Here is an 18,000-nt window from a genome sequence, read left to right on the forward strand (position 1 = left end):
ATAAACTCAAATTAATTTGGATAACTAGATTAATTTAAATGAATCACGTTTATTGATTATCATTACAGCACCTTACAGTTTGGGTAATAATAAATAAATTTAATCAACATGTAAATATACGGATTTTTAAATTGCGTTTCATGCGCATAATATTACAAAATATCTACCTGTGGAACAAATATAAAAATCTTAAATAATCTAAAAAGCATTCTTATGTAAAATCGTAAGTATGCAGTGAATGGCACAGTGGTGACGTCATTGCGATCGGTATGAATGGAGGCGGAAAAAAAAAAAAAAGAACGCCGACGAGTTTAAGCGGCTGTCCCGTCCCTCACGTTTCTGGCCCTCTCGACCTCACTCCACACCCACACCGCCTCCTTTGAAAAAAAAAAAAAAAGCACACACGCAAGAAGGGTGGGAGGGGAAGACAAAAATGAAGTCAATTATACAAGTCGCCGGCTTTTCGCTGCTCTCTCCTCTCACGCTCGGCTCCTCCACATGCGCCGCGGTGCACCGTAAAGCCCTCACCCGGACATCGGCTCCTCTCGCTCGGCCATGTCGGACGGAGGCTCCGGGGGTTCCGCGGACTGCCTGGCAGGTAAGGGGCACCCCAGTATAAACAACCATAACCTTTGAGTCATTTATCCCTCATGTGTCGTTTTCAACACTTTGGAATAGTTTTAATTGCCAAAGTGTAAACCTTTACGACGTTATTTCGGATTAATATGACGCTTATTTTGGGGAGCAGGAAACTAAGTGGTGTTCAACGCCACAACTGGCATAAAACAATAATATATTTTAAAATAGCTAATGTGTTGATTTTAGTTGGACGTCGTTCGTGTAAGTTACCGCAAACAAAAACTACAATAACAACAAAAACGCCGGTTATAAACCGGCAAATTTACCCATTCATTAATTCCGTACTACAAGCTTGACTTTGTGTTGCGTTCTATAACACTCGAAATTATGACTTTCCCTAGGAATAGTGCATCGGAACGCCAATTCCACTTTCATTAATTTACCCCAAAGTCATAGAGATGAACAAATTCTACACAAATTAAATCACACATCTGCATATATTATATAAAATGTAACCAAACACCGTGTGAAGCAATTTCGTAGCAAAACAAAAAAAATGTGAAATGCTACCAATTTAAAGATAAGTTTTCATACTATTGGTGTTCAGCATATCAAGTGTTTACTATGAACGCTTTCCCTCATTTAAAACTATAACTATGTATTCTTTGGAAGCTGCTAAATGGAACTTTCCGACTTCTCAGTAGTCACGGAACGCACCATCTATTTGGGAGGGAGGGGTGGTGGCTTTGCTCGTCCGACATACCTCACGTCGGCACGTGAGTGTAACCATGACGACACAACGTCCTTATCAGATGGCTAAATATGATAAATCGACCACTGAGGAATCGTTTGATGTTTATCGCGCTTACTTATTTTTAATTACTAGTCTATTTTTTTTATACTTTTATCTAACGGTCCACGAGGGGCTTAAGTTGGTCTCGTGCGGCACGGGGAAAAGTGGGTCAGTAGATCAGTTGAGCGGCAGTTCCTCATTTCCGCCAATAGAGGTAGACAAAATCAAGAAACTGTAAAACGTCGCGAGAACCAATTCATAAAAATAAAAAATAAAAATAAATATATATATATATATATATATATATACAATTTGTGGGTGCAGCAAGTATTTATGGTTTAATTAGTGCATATTTAGATTAGACTCCTAAAATAGGGACATCTTTATTTTGTAATGGCTTTCGATTAAGAGTATAGTGAAAAATAAAGACTAATGTAATGAAAATCCTCCATCTTTAGGTTCACTTGTATACATTTGGCAGTAAAATAAATCAACATTGAAGTTGTGATTTGAATTCTCCAACCCCGAGAAAAAGTGCTTCACACAGAATACAGTCGTACACATAAAAGTCAAATTACAGCATTTTATAATTAATATAAGAAAAAAGAAAAAAACTCATGACGATCTTGTCTTACAAGCATTAATATTTAATAATAACAAAAATATAATACAAAATAAGTGTGTATTTTTCAATAAATTTACCAAACTATGAGGACTATGAATGATATTTTTTATTATTAAAGTATACAGTACAGTAAACTACTATCACTACAACTAATATATATATTTTTAAAAACACATTGTCTAATAATAATACATAAAACCATTTTTTTGTGTGTGTGAACAAGCCAAGTTCAATATAAACTTATTAGTGGAGTAATGTGTCATGTAATGCATATTGCTATGTATTGCCGCAATGCTATTAACAAGAGGCTGTTTTTTTTCCCTTTCATATTTTCTGAGTATTAAATCACAAAAACGTCACTTGACTAAGCGACCAGTATGTTTTCTCTATTAACTGTATTTTCCAACTTTTTCCTTAAAAAAAGAAAGGTCTCTTTCTGATGGAAAATATCACAAATGTCCTTAACATTTAGAACCACACTTGAACGTATTTTAAATTGGTTGTTTTTTTCTTTTGTAGCTCAATAACAGCACACACATTTTAGGAAGATATTTTTGGGAGTGCAAAAGTGAAACTAGCACTATTAGATTAAAACGAAACACATTGTTAACACTTAATAAAAATATTTCAAAAAATAATTATTTTTTTTAATGTTATGGCAGTGTTTTTCCCCGCCTTGTGTTGTTGTTTTTCATGTGTTCAAAAGGCTTTACAGTGGACCCAGTTAAAGATTACTGAGCATGGGATTAATTTTTAATTTAATTTTAATTTTTTAAAAAGTATTTTTGCAAGACATTTTTACCATGTAGAAAGGCTTTGCTGGTGTTTGTGTCACCCAGAAATAACCTAGAACAAACTGTACTTTGTATGTGTCAAGGCTGAAGGCTCCCTCCGGTAGAAGGACACGCACGCATGCACGTACGCACGCACACGCACACGCACACGCACACACAGTGTTTCTGTCCCTGAAAGTTAATAACGACATGTTGAAATGAGATTGTAATGCCATTCTAATAATACCAGGAAGCACAATGTTGATGTTAAAAAACGTATGAGTTGTTGTCATTAAATGCAGTGGGGTGTACCAAATGTTTCTGCGATGTCTCCATACTGGGACAACAATGAGACAAAGGTTACAATGTGTTTCCACCACATTTGCACAGGTTTCCTCAGAAACATGTGCTTGTTGTTCTGTGAAGAGTCATGGGGGGAATCTCAAAACTGAAAGAGTAAAACGGCATAAAAACGATTTAAAAAAAAAAAGCGATTTATTTGTGTATGTAAATATGTGAGTGAAAAAAAAAATCATTATGAGAACCTTTCAGTAATGTGTATGAGAGCATTTCACTTGTGTATGTGAGTGAAAAAAACAAATGGTTATAATAATTTTGGAATTTTCATTTTTTAATTTAGTTGGTTTTGATTAGTTTCCAGAGTGGGTTTGTTAGTTTTTATAAGTTATAATCCCCTCTCGAAAATGCTTCATTTTTTAAAAAGTAATTTTAGTCTTTTTTCATTAGTTTTTCTATAAAGGATCTTTGTGAAGTTTGTCCCTTTTTTTTTACTCATGGCTGCCACCTCTGGCCCAAAGCGCAACTGCAGCATCTGTGTCAGCCGCGTGCGAGTACGTGCACGATCTTAAAGCGACAGCCACGGTTGACAAACAAAGACGTGATTTCAAATGAGGTAGGCAAAACTCTGCCCCTGCCCAAAGAAACTGGAAAAGGGAAGATAAAAGCTGATAGGTGCAGTCGGAGTAGAACAGTCAGGGCTTTTCGTACTCATCTGGGCATTGGTGGAGCATGCGTGATGTTGAAAAAGCTTTAATATTAAATTTTTAAACGGCACAATGCACCCTTAACTAAAATAACTGGTGCGCATGAGATTAGTAGTTTCAGTAAAATCATTTCACGTGTACTTTGAGCAAAAACTATTTCAGGTGTGTGTGAGAGTGTTTCAATAATGAATGTGAGTGAAAAAAGATCTAGTTGACTCCCACCACCAAATACCTTGTAGTTATCCATGTGGGATGTGATAATCCCCAATATAAAGTCGGCTCATATCATGCATGATCTCCTTTGGGTTTTGCTGTGTGTATTTGGCTCCGTGTAGTGTTTTCTCCTCTCTCGTTACAATCACAACATGGCAGCTCGTCCCCACGGCACGTTTGAGCCTGGCTGGCGTGGAGTTCCAGGGAAACGGCGGATGACGCAGGATGTGACAGTGTGAGCGCGCGATGGCGTAGTGGGCGGAAGAAAGCGAGCCAGCGAGCTCACACGTTCTTCTTTTTGCGTCACTGATGACCCACTAAATTCCCAACGAGAGATTAATGAGAATCATGTCATTGGTTGTGGTGAAAAGTGAAAATAATCTGTGCTAGATTGGTTGCAGGTGAAGTTATCGGTGGGATGAATGAGGGGGGCGGGGCGGGGGGGGTATGGGTCAGCCAAGGTTAACGTTTCCATAGCAAGACTTTTTTTTTTTTTGCCGAAAAGTGTGAGAGTTTGGAAGTAGGTCAGTGTTACAGCGTGATATAAGATTTAGGTAAGATGATAGCCCAAACCCAATTTACCTTCACGTGCTTTCTGGACTGACGCATAGTTGAGGCTCACAAACCTTTAGCAAGTGCTGCTAGCTCACACCTAGTACAACACGTGACAGCTGTGCAGAGCTCAGTGTGTGTGTGTGTGTGTGTTTAAGGAAGGTGTATGTTGGGCTAGCCTAGCAGGAAACTAAACAGTGTGGAGAAATCAGAACATTCTTTCCATGAACTTTTGATCCCTGGACCCCACCGCCCCCACCCCCGATTTTTTTTAATTTTTTATTGTCAAACAAATGTACTAAATTACAATAATTCTTGACAATGTGTTACACATGTTTTAATTTTACTTTTAATTTAATGTTATTTAATGTGCTTTTTAAAATGGAATTATATTTTGCGGTACAAGTACACTGAACCATCGTGATTCTTGGCACTCTTTAAATATGCACTATTACAAAAAAATACAAACAATCCTGTCATTTGACATATTTTATTCTATTTACATATTTACATTTTAAAGCTATTCTAATATACACACAGTACATTTAGACTGACTTCACTTTTATTGCCTTATTTATTCCTTTTATTGGCAATTGTCTACTGCGGTGATTCTCAAAGTGTGGTACACAGGCTCCCTCTAGTGGTATGCAAAAGAATCACCTATCACCTACGTATATTTACCGGTAACTTAAGTTGACTATATTTGCATTTTTAAGCGCTATTTATTATTAAACATTTCTTTAGGTAAAATTTCTAATACTTCAGTGCATAATTAATAATTTTGAACTGAATTATTATTTACTACAGTTTTTTTTAATGCTCTTACACTCTAAAAACAGTTGGGTAAAAAAATAACCCAACTCTGGGTCAAAAATGGACCGATCCTCTACTTTCTGGGTTGTTTTATACAAAATGACCCATTTTCTTGACCCAAGTAAAGCATCTGACCAATATTTATGAGGTTTTTTTTTTACACTAAAAGACACATTTCTTGACTCAAAGTTGGGTCAAACTGACCCATAAAGTGGATTGGTCCATTTTTGATGCATAATTGGGTTACTTTTGAGTGTATATTTTGGCCCATGCTACAGTTATAGTGGCTTGCCATAATATTTAATATGTATTTTCTGCTCTTGTGCGACATTTACATTTATTTATACAGAGAGTAACATAAGTATCAGCATAGAAATACAAACCTGGTCATCGAGCGGCCATTTTCCTTCAATCATCGACTAACATAATATTACTGCTTGTTTGCCACTTGTTTTGTCGCTTCCATTTGCACCTCTAAACCGCTGTGTGTTATTAATAGACACGGGAGGCTGCCCACACTGACTCAAGCTTGGTGTGTGTGTGTGTTTGCTAGGTGGCAACGCGGAGGAGGAAGGGCCGAGCCAAGCCAGCACTTTGCTGCCTGCCGCCGAGTTGCCAAGGAAGCGCAAGGGTGATGTGGACGACATGTTGGACGCCCTTGTGCAGTAAGGCGACCAGTACAATCACACAAATTGTAAAAGATTGCTCAGACAGTATACTTACTGAGATGTTCTGTAATCTAACAGCCAGGGTCTGGACTTCCAAATGAATGAAGACCCCGACAGGTAAATTTTGAATTATTTGTGGGCCATTCCAGAATTGGAGGACAATTTTTGGCGTGTTTTTAAGAAAAATGGATAATAAACAATTTGGCTCATCCAGCTCAGATATCAACGGTTCTGGAATGACTCTTTTTCATACTTTATACTCTTATTATAACGAAACCATTCAAAGCTATTTTTTCCCTTCTGTTTTACAGATCAGAAGATGATCAGCAAGCCAAAATTAAATGCTTCAGGTATTTTTTTTAAACCCACCCAAAATATGAGCCAGGGCTCATATTTTACACAAAGGACTGTTTGTCTTAATGCCTTAATTCGGACCCATAGATGATTGCAGTGGACATGACATATTTGCGTGTCTAAAACAATACAAACACATCATTTGCATGATGTCAACACTTCTGGTTCATGATTGGATCCTAGCTAACCAATCACAAGATACATATAAGCACGGTAAGTTTGCAACACATTACAGCCTTACTATCCTGGCGGTCACATAAGATTTTAAAATGTATTTAAAAAGTACATGTAAACATTTCTAATATATATATATATATATACATTCATAAAATGAATTTCATCTTAAGTAGGCAATTGAATTTCAGTGTCCTAAAAACCCAGCATCACCCCCCCCCCCCATACCAGAATGGTTTAACCCACCTTGTCATATGCCACCTAGAATCACCTGTCAATCACTTTATTTATATAAAATTCAATGAATTATTTCTTTTTTAGAACAGAGCTTTACTATGATCCCAAAAGATGACACTTTATGTTGATAATAATCTGTATGTGAACAAATCTTATTTATAATTAAATTATTTATTTATTTAGTTTTATCTTTTTATTTCCAAATAGTAGAGACCACATAAATACAAATAGTGTTCCAAATTTTAATAATAAATCAGACAATGATGGCACAGCACTCGGTTTTATTTATTTATTTATTCATTTATTTTCTTCAATCAGAAATGCTTTGCGCTGGTTAGGGGGAAAAGTTTGAGAACCACTGCACTATAACAAATAAAAACATGAGATAACCCCCCCCCCCCCCCCCCAAAAAAAAGTGTCCATGCTATTCTTATGTGGGAAAAGAATCAAAATCATTAAAAAAAATTTTTTAAAAAAGTCCAGCAGAAAAAATGCTGATCTGAAGGGGTTAACTTACTTTGATTTCTTGGCACCAAGATGCCACCAGAGGGGGCACTTGTGCATTAAAATAGCAACATAACTAAAATAGGATTGCCTTTTGTATAAAGGGCAAAACACTTCCTTACTTCTACTCAAGATGTACTGTGTATGTATTCCAGGCAACCTCACCGGCAGATTGAGAAGCGGCGGCGAGACAAAATGAACAACCTCATCGACGAGTTAGCCGCCATGATTCCCGCCTGTCAGCCAATGACACGGAAACTGGACAAACTGACCGTGCTGCGGAAGGCCGTGCAGCACCTAAAAGCCCTTAAAGGTACGCTGCGCCACAAGCAATTCCTGGGAATTTTAGTTTCACCCTCATTTCTTTCCAGCCGGGTCAGGCAGCGCGTTCGCCGATGCCGCCTGCAAGCCCTCCATCCTCCCTCATGATGACCTCAGGCACCTTTTACTCAGGGTTAGTGCTTCAATTCACTGACATCATCTGTTCTCATTGTAAAAACAAATCCCGATTCATCTCTTTGTTGATGTTCATCTTTGTGTCCGTTCCAGGTTGCAGACGGTTTCCTGTTAGTTGTAAGTTGCGACCGAGCGAAAATTTTGTTTATCTCCGAATCCGTCTGCAAGATCCTCAACTTCAGCAGGGTGGGTGCATGTTCATGTTGGCAAAACAAACATTGACATTTTTTCAGTGTTGACAAACAAATGACAATATGTCAAAACCATTAGACTCTTATTATTATTAGGAATGTAAAAATGAGTGCGTTAATTTCAAGTTCCTTTAATGCCACAATTTTTTTTAAATGTGCAGTTAAGGACTTGGAAAGCTTTTACTGAGGAAATTCCAGTCGCAACGCAGCAGTTACGTCACGTCAAAATTTAGCAGTAATACATTTAATAATAATGCATATATTTGTGGAGACTGGGGTCAAGTTGTGTTTTACAATTTTAAAAATGAGCAGAATTTCACATTTTACTTCATGTTAAAGATTAGATAGCTTAATATGAAAAGATAAATGCACTGAGCTTTCCCCAACATCTTACAAATGAAATGATGCCATCTAGTGGCAGAAAGAATGACCTCAACACAAATCAATACCACACTTGTGTTTTTTTACAGTACAGTACATCTTTTTTAATTTTAACTAAATTTTATGAATTATTATAAAATTACTGTATCAATGACTAAAAGATGCAGCCATATTTCTGTTTAACGTTTTTCCACTTTCATGTTAGCGCGAGTATGAAAACAATATATAAATATTAAATATATAAAAAATATATAAAATATTTTAGTGGACATTTAGAACAGATTCGAAGCTATGTGATTAATTACGATAAAAAAAAATGTATCCCCTGACGCCCCTAATTATTATTCTGTATTCTTACACAGAAAATGAAATAAAAATAAAATGAGATATACGGAAAATGTTGGATATTTTTATATCGTTTGCATGATAAAAGTTTAAATGTGATTATTTCCCCTAAAAATTATAATGGTTGCTTTCCATTCCACCCTATTCATATAATAACAATAATAATAATAATAATAATAATTTTGGACGTGGAACCTTTTGTGTAAAAAAAAATTGATTCATATATTATATGAATTTCTCTACTCTATTTGAAATATCATTTTTCTTAATAAATAAATGAATTTGAAATGTAATTTTTAATTCATCTACTTATAATCACTTGAGTGTTTATTGTGTTATTTTGAGCTGCAGTATATATACAGTCAAACATACCAATAAAACAAAACATCACTTTAATTAAAACACAATATGTTGGCTCTCCATTGCAGATGCATTTTTGTTTGCGCTCAACCAAAACAGCACTAATGAATGTATCACTGTTTGCGGCAACAGGTGGAGCTGACAGGCCAAAGTCTGTTTGACTTCATCCACCACAAAGACATCAGCAAGGTGAAGGAGCAGCTGTCGTCGTCCGAGTTGAACCACCAGCAACGCCTCATCGATGCTGCCAGTGAGTCTGTCGTCATGACGATGAGTCAAGTCCACCGTGGGAGGAGCGCTGAATGGAACGTTGTATGTGCACTTTTGTGTGTACAGCCGGCGTGCCCGTCCACACGGACGCGCCCGTCACGGCGTCTCACTTGTCCACCGGAGCCAAACGCTCCTTCTTCTGCCGCATGAAGCACAATCGAGTGGAGGGAAAGCACAAGGACAAGCGCACACTACCCACTGCTTCCATTAAGAAAGGTGGGTCAACGTAGATGGAAAAAGATTCATAATAAAGATAGCATAAAAATCATCATTGTTGCCATCAAATGCCATGAGTTTTCTTAATTAAATTTAAAGTAGTGGTTGAACGTCTGAAATTTTTTTGTAGTCTGGTCAGTCAGTGTTACCACGGTTATCTTGAAAAGTAATTTAGTTACTTTACAAATTACTTACTTAAAAAAGTAACTTAGTTACTTTACTGATTACTTGAGTTTAAAATGAACTAAATTAGATTACTAGAAAGGTACATTAGCAGATACAAACGACCCTGCTTCACATAAAAATGACACCAGGTTTTGTTACGTAATTGGAAGGGCATTTTTTAATGAAAATATAATTTGTTTGTACTAAAAATAAAATAAAGACATCCTTATTAACATACCTTAATTACTTTTTATTTAACTCATTTACTTGCAGCCATTTTCACTGAAGCAACCCCCTTCACTCCTGGCTGTTTTACTCAATTTTGACTGATCTTGCAAGGCCCACAGAATATTGTGTTCTATTGCTATAAAAACATGGAACCTACCCAAAAGAAAGATTAGAGTCTCTTCTTTCATCAGGAAAAAAAAAGCATATTTCTATCTGTTTCTATTTTGCAGCAATTAGCATTAGAATATAGCTAAGTTTCATCATTATTCACAAATCTATTTCAAATTGTGGTGAGAACAGCTTTGTTTCAACATGACCCTGGTTGATCTCTTTTGCTCTGCTGCCACTTGCTGGCCGTTTTTGTAATAACTACCATTTCTTCAACCATTCTCTGCAGTTGAGAGGCTGCATCAAAGCCTTCTGTACGGTCTAGCATAAAGAAAACAACATTAAAACGTATAAATACATCTTTGGGACACTGGTAATACTTAAAATAGAATGTATCTATACGTTTTTGGGAGCAAATGAGTTAAAAACAAGACTTTTTTGTAATCCCTCTCCATCGCCTTTGGTGGGGAAAGGTACTACTACTCTTTGAAAAACCGACGCCACCGTTAAGTTGACGTAAATCTATTTTGCGTGTGCAGTTTAGTAACTGCTGTGGGATTGCTTGACTGGAAAAAGTAATGCGTTAGATTACCAGTAGTCGGTTTTGGAATATGTGCTGATGAGTCAAAGTCAATTGATTGATTTTTTTTAGCACAGTTGTCCCCAACCTTTTTGTGCCAAGGTCCATGGACAGGTGTCACATAAAAACATGCCGACTGATAAACAAACAAACAAACAAGAACTAATCTTTAAAATTAGAACTCACCATTATTAAGCACACCTCTTAGTAGAATGGAGTAATGGGAATACATTTTGTTCTATTAATAATGTATTCTGTAAGGGCGATTTTCATATCCTGGAATTCTGCACAGCATATGTAATCGGCATTTATAAAGTGGCTGTACAATGGTTATAAATTGTGACATGAAGAAGGCTCAACTATAATATCCAAGAAAGATAACTATGATCAATGTGAATGCAGGAAATGTGGAGTGACTTTTCTTAGAAGGACCTCATTGAACCTTTTTCTATGTATTGCCAAAAGGGATGGTGTGGTGAAAAAAAAAATCACTCTTGATGAAACACATTCTGATTTAGATGTAAAAGAATAAATGAAAAGTTGCACCCGTTGACTTAACACATCAGCTGAAAGCAGCTCAAGCTGTTGTTGTGATTCAGGCAAGACAGAAATAAACATTGAGGAGCTCACTGACGCTATAAAATCAAACCTCTTCTCTTGACCTTGCTCTCTTTTCCACCGTGGCCATTCATGAACTAGTTTGAAAAGAAGCAATCATGGACTTGAATATATGCAACTATTGTCAGGCTAAAATTCTGAATGTTGTGTTCATTGTCTGCACTTACACGTATTTGCAATACCAAGTCAAGGTAAAGGTCCCAACCATACAATTTAGCCCACACAAGTGATTAGTGGAAAGAAAGCAGCCAATGACCGATAAATGTAGACTCGTCATAAATGATGTTTCCTTTTTCCTAACTTTGTACAATGTGGGCTGCGTTGATTGAATAGAGGAAGGAACACGGGAAGTAGGTCAGTGTTATAGCATTGTATAACCACAAATAAAAAGACGAGCGAGAAGGCGTTTAATGAAACGACAGGACATACTTCTAATTGGGCACGGACAAGGAGAGGCAGCGACATCTAGTGGGAAATATAAGAACTGCAGATAGTGGTACTAAATCTACATATTGTTGCATGTACAGTAGGCTATTTAAAATCCGTTATAAAAGAAAATTATTTTTTCCCTACCTAAATCATTATTGAATACTTACTTTGAAAAGTTCAATATATACAATTAATAATGATTTAAAGTGTCATAGTACTACTACTAGTGTATATATATATATATATATATATATATATATATATATATGTATATATATATATAGTTTTTTTTTAAAGGGGGAGGGGGGGCACTGTAATACCTCATGCAGGCATTTCCAATAGTTGACCAATCATGGATGATAAATGTTGAAATAGAGCACCTGTAATTTTATGTGATTGATTGTTAATACCTAAATTATCACAATTCTAAAATCGTATTTAAAAAAGAATACATGCAACCAATGATAAAAAATAATAGTATTGATAGGTGACAAATGTTGGAGTGGAAAGATCATGATGATTATTAATTTATCTTTTGTGTGTGTGTGTGTGAAAACTACATTTGTGCACTGCAATGACAATATTCTATTTCAAAATAAAAAATATTCACAATATTTTAAAATAACAAACAATAATATTATTTTTAATCGGTATTTTATTAATTTTTATTAACAATATCAGACAATACTGACATTTGCTCATTTAAAAAATGTAAATTGAGGATCTGGAATGGTACCCGGGCTCCCTCTAGTGGTATGAGAAAGAATCATTGAATTAAATAGTAAATCATGTTTTTAAGTACAATGTTCTTGTATTTAATCATTTAGAAACGTTTTTTTAAATATTATTATTATTATTATTATTACTTTTGAAAGCTACAAAATACTCCATTTGAGTGTAGTTGAAGTTGTCAACTGTGTGCCCCCAGACTCGAGCAGATACTGTACCCTCCACTGCACCGGCTACATGCGCAGCTGGCCCAGGAGTGACCTGGACTCAGAGGCCGACGCCGAGAAGGATGCCTCGGGCCTCACCTGCCTGGTGACCATGTGCCGCTTGCAGGGCCACGCGTCCCACCAGCCCCCCAAAGACGTCAAAGTCAAGCCCACCCAGTTTGTGACTCGCTGTGCCATCGACGGCAAGTTCACTTTTGTAGAGCAACAGTGAGTTTGCCTTTTTTCTCTTCTCAAATTTTCCCTGGACTCGGTGGCCCGTTTAGCTTTTTTTGTTGTCATGAGCCTGACTTCAGAGTTCCACTGAGAAAGCAATGGCAGAGATGTGTGACTTTGTCAAGGGTTCCTAGAGAAAATAATATTTTTGTGTCTTTGCCGTTGTTTCTCAGAGGGAGCAACTTGATGGCGGCCACATGAAAATATCCTCTATTCTTGGACATAATTTCACCACCTAAGTACAGTGAATTGGCTTCTCCCATATGCGTGGCTGACTGATGAGTGCATGTGGACATGTTGGAGGCTCAATCAATCCATGCTAGATACCCCCTCAATAAATAACCTGCACAAACAAACTCTGTTTTATTATTATTATTATTATTATTATTATTATTTAAATCCTCCTTTGTTTCCGCCACAGAGCGACGACTGTCATTGGTTATCTCCCGCAAGAAATTTTGGGCACGTCTTCTTATGAGTACTTCCACCAGGATGACCTGCAACACCTGGCAGAAAAACACAGGCAAGGTGATGGAGCATGGTGGATTACATTTCAATTTTTGGCATTAAAAAGCAACATGATGTTTTTTAAGTCACTATTTGACGAAATGAAGTCAGTATTCTCCGAGCTTTTTAGCCATAGCCTATTTGAACCACTTTTTTGGACATGGAACTAACTTTGAACCCCTGAGAACAAGACTAGGCTAACTCCAGTTGTTGTTGATTTTAAGTTAAATGTCAGTTGAACTCAAAGTAAAGTTCCAATTTTGACAAATAATCTGTTTTTGCACTCAGTGCTTTTCCGGAATCATCAGTGCAACACTGGGCCAAACTCCAGCAATTTCCCCATATTTTAAATTGAGCCAAAGTGCACACTTAACATTAGAAAAGGCGCTTTTAACAGTTTTTTTTTTTTTTGCACAGGATAAACAGTCAAAAACAACATGAGAACACTTGCAAGTATTTGCACATTTCTTGACATTGTCCGTTGTCGATGCAGTTCTGCGCAGCAAAGAGAAGCTGGAGACGAAGTGCTACAAGTTCAAAACAAAATACGGCCCCTACGTTTCACTCCAAAGTCAGTGGTTTAGTTTCACAAACCCGTGGACCAAAGAAGTCGAGTTTGTCGTGTCGTTAAACCGGGTTGTCTCGTAAGTTTTGACGTCACAGTTTTACATTTGTTTTTTCCTTCTTATCACACTGCTACCATTTGACCATGAACTACCTGTTTTCACCAGCAGGGGGCCCAGTCACACAAAAGATGATGAGGCAGCAGGCTGCTCCAAAGGTCCCCAGGGTAACAGAAATAATCTCATTTAAAATACCGTGCGCTTTCTATTGATCTTTTTTTAAAAATGGTTTCTTATTGTCCCACAGAGGAATCAAAACATTTAGCGATTATTCCAGGCCTCACAAGTGGAGTGGGCAAAATGATCTACGCAGGCAGCCTCGGGACACAAATTGCAAATGAACTCATTGATTCCTACAGGTAATATAATAACTCCAAAAGGACACTTAAGTTAGATATGTTTGGCTTTCGGATAACATTTCAGGATGAATAAATAAATAAATTAAGCACTTTAACCTTTACAGGCGATTACACTGTCTCTAAATTTTAGAATGGCCAACTTTGAAATAATTCTGTAGTTTTTCCACAACTTCTCTAACAAGGAGCTAAATGGCAAAATCCCCTTCAGTGCCTTTCAGTGACTTTTCCAGTCTCTCTGCATCTCTGTTGCAACTTTCTGTTGACAGTTTATGACATAAGTACTGGGGGAAAAAAACATGAATCAGTTGGACATTCTAGGTTATTTTCGTTTCATCCAAAAAGGCGTGCATGCATATGCAGAATATTTATATTGTTTCTCCATATTTGTGAACAGGGCAAACTCATCCCCATCAAGTGTGTCCAGTCCGTTTGGGGCAGCCCACAGTGGAGCAGAATCCCCGCAAGCAAGCCGAAGTGTGAGTGATTTGAATTAATGCCATGCCGAAAACCAATGCCGAAAATTCATACTTGTTGTTTTACAGCTGTCGAGCCGAGAGGACGAAGCAGGAAGTTCATCCGAGTCGAAGACAGAGGCAGTTCCCAGCATTTCTGAAATGACAGGTAACCCGTTAGAAAAGGAACATCGTAGCTATTAATAGTATATAAGAGGAAAAATGACAATTATGTTAATTTAGTTTTTTAGTTACCTAAGATACAGTCTTTGTGAAAAGACAAAATGCTCATCTCCTGATGATGAAATTACATTTATCAATGAAAACGAATGTAAGAAATCAAAAAAAAAGAAGTAGAGAATAATTAAAAAACACTTTTTCAACAAATATTTAAAAAAGTCATTTAATTGCATATAAAAACACAAATACTAGATTGTTTAAAAATATGAAATATAAAAATATATACATTTTTAATAATGCAAAAATATATATTTTAAACTGAATAGACAATATAAAAAGTAAAAATCTATAATGTATATTTTTTTTTTTTGGGCGAAATGAGAAAAAAATGTAATGTCTCAGGAAAACTTTTTGTGACTCAAATGTGCATATGTTTTTTTGCCATGATATATATGACTATTAATTATGCAAAAGTGTTAGGTGGATCCTAGTAAGTAAGTTTTCATTGATTCTCATGGGGAAAATTAAATAAAAACCTGCAAATAATGCAAATGAATAATAATAAAAAAGAAGTAAGCATCCCTTTGTGGACATATAGTATCCAGACAGGTAACATTAAACCCGACCTGTGGGTGTGTATTTTTGCATGTCCCAGGCGAGCCGTCCCAGCACTTGGACTTGGACAGCATTCTATTACCGGGCCTGAGTAGCTTTAGCAGCGATGAGGCGGCCATGGCGGTCATCATGAGCTTACTGGAGACTGACGTAAACATGGGCCAGTCAGGGGACTTTGACGAATTACACTGGCCTTTCTGAGCCCCCACTTCGGCCTCACTAGCCAACCCCACCGAAAGAGTCGTCGAAAAACCATCCCGATTGTTGAGTTCGGCACTTGGCGTGAATGTGTCTTCCGGTGGGATTGAAAGACAGAATGTCACTTTTTTCCCCCCGCTACCATGGCTTGACTATGGGAAAAAATTCCAACTGATGACTTGCAGTGCTGCTGGATAACAAACTTAAGGGTTTTTTTTGTTTTTACAGCGTGTCCATCACCAAATGTATTTTTTTCTTTCTTCATCATCTTTGGTGGAGTCATTCAAGACTCTTCTCATTATGCAAATATGGACATGATGCCTCAGGCCTTAATTTACAGCCCACCCACCATCAATCACTTTATTATTGTTATTATATGACCCTCACAAAAACCCAAACCACATCATTTGAGATTTATTGCACCGTTTCAACTGCTTCAACTATTGTTAAGTTATTAGAAGCATGCAGTTTGGAATCATAATGTACCTAGCAAATCCATTTGTTGGCGGTATATCAGATCATAATACGCTAATATTTTGCTCCCCTTTATCTTCATATTTATTTAATATCATGTTTAAAAAATCTTTTTAATGGCCATCTGCAGGCAACTCAACTTTTGGGTTTGTATCAGAACAAATTGAACAATATTTTCGTTTCCCTTGATGACATATTATTTTTTAATAACTATGTAATTGACTTTAAAAATAGTTGTAATGCCCATACTTTGCCCAATATACCAAACTAAGATTTATTTAGCAAAAAAAACAAACAATTTTTTTACTGTACATGAAATTATATACGATTATATTTTTCAAAATAAACAGCTGTAATTGCCCCAGTCCACTTTATTCCAATAGTTAGTTTTTTTTTATATTGAATTAATTTCTTGTCACCAAGATGGAACAATTTTTTTCTTTCTTTCTACACATCAGAATAAAGTGAGTCACTTGGGCATCTTCACGCTAATGCTAACAAAATTTTCCTTTCAACTCTCTTATTGGGATGTAGCATAATAAAATGACTCCCCTTGGTGAAATTGTATTTATTTAATATCATATTTGGCCCAATTCACGTTAAAAAATGAGTGCACAGGGTAATTCTAATTTATTAACTGCACCGTATTAGCGGTTAAAATCAAAAACTATTGTGTGAAATGTAACTTTAAAGACTTTTGGAGCTGGTCTCAAGAAAATGCATTAGGTGAATGTGCTGTAAAGGAATGTTTGAGCACCGCTGGATTATTATACTGTCATGATATATCACTTACTTACTGTAGAGAATTTGCCGTTATGTGAAGATTTGCTGGCGGGTTGGAAGTTTCCACTTCAGAAGGGGCCATAATAAAAATAATCGATATATGGGAAAAGACTTGAAAGCCCAATATGTATTTAGTAGGACGATGTTTACTGAGCATTTTCTCACAGACGAGTTGTGCAAAGTGCAGGTTGAAAAGCACGTTAGCAATTTCTCTGTTGTCCGGATGCTACTTTCCACTTATTTAATATATGGTCTGTTTGTATGTTGCTGAATGTCCCAATACCACAACAGCCTTTTGTGAACGAAAATGTCAGCCTATCTCAAATTTGCTACTGAGAATATGCAACATGGTTCTGTGCACATTTGTTCTTATTTGTGAGGAGGTCACTTTGAAACACTGCGTGTAGTCGAAAAGGCCATTCAATGTTAGCAGCACATTGCTAGACGAAAGAACAAGACATTTGGAGAATTTTAAACAAATCATCATGGGGAGTAAAAAAAAAAAGAAAAGAAGAAAGAAGGAAGGAAAAACCTCCATCCAACTCATGCAAACTTCTCGGGTTCAATCACTGGGTCCTCTAATCTTGAAAAGCATAATGTGATTGTGTTGCCTTGTGTTTTAGAATGTGTAAAATCAACAATGCTACGTGGCTTTCAAAGCTGCTTTGAAAAAAACTTTGGCTTCGAACCCGCTATCCGAAGCAAACGCGTCTTGTTTGTATGTGCTAAATGTTGTTGATGTTTCTGCTGTAAGGAGAGGAAGTTCAATTTGGAAGTAAAGTACTTTTTTTTTGTAGGAATTGAGTTCCTTTCATGCTGTTTTGTTTTTTTCTGGGCAAAACTATAAAATACAACAAACAAACCTCCTGCATCACACTGATTTATTAAATCACAATAAGACAAGTGGTGTATTCCCATTTTATTGCAATAGGCCTACCTGAATAATTGCACATTAACTAGCCAGGCAAACACACCAGATATACATTTCTTTTTAACGTTTATTG

The 18,000-nt window shown here is 36.6% G+C and overlaps 1 protein-coding gene across 2 annotated transcripts; it reads left to right on the forward strand.

The window, feature by feature from the left end:
- Positions 1-384: 384 nt before the first annotated feature.
- LOC144035125 (basic helix-loop-helix ARNT-like protein 2) lies at positions 385-17,796 on the forward strand. 2 transcript variants are annotated; one of them, XM_077544576.1, is made up of 17 exons: positions 385-598; positions 5,906-6,017; positions 6,099-6,137; positions 6,332-6,370; positions 7,445-7,602; positions 7,661-7,743; positions 7,839-7,931; positions 9,155-9,272; positions 9,359-9,508; positions 12,565-12,799; positions 13,227-13,333; positions 13,806-13,956; positions 14,044-14,102; positions 14,183-14,294; positions 14,689-14,770; positions 14,837-14,915; positions 15,582-17,796. In XM_077544576.1, the coding sequence occupies exons 1-17, from the start codon at positions 556-558 to the stop codon at positions 15,740-15,742; spliced, it is 1,821 nt and encodes a 606-aa protein (XP_077400702.1). In that variant the 5' UTR covers positions 385-555; the 3' UTR covers positions 15,743-17,796. The 2 variants fall into 2 exon arrangements, with proteins under 2 accessions (XP_077400702.1, XP_077400703.1); XM_077544577.1 differs by having other exon boundaries at positions 387-598; positions 14,047-14,102.
- Positions 17,797-18,000: the final 204 nt, after the last annotated feature.

Source organism: Vanacampus margaritifer, chromosome 15 (assembly GCF_051991255.1).
Source record: "Vanacampus margaritifer isolate UIUO_Vmar chromosome 15, RoL_Vmar_1.0, whole genome shotgun sequence".
Taxonomy (NCBI): Eukaryota; Metazoa; Chordata; class Actinopteri; order Syngnathiformes; family Syngnathidae; genus Vanacampus; species Vanacampus margaritifer.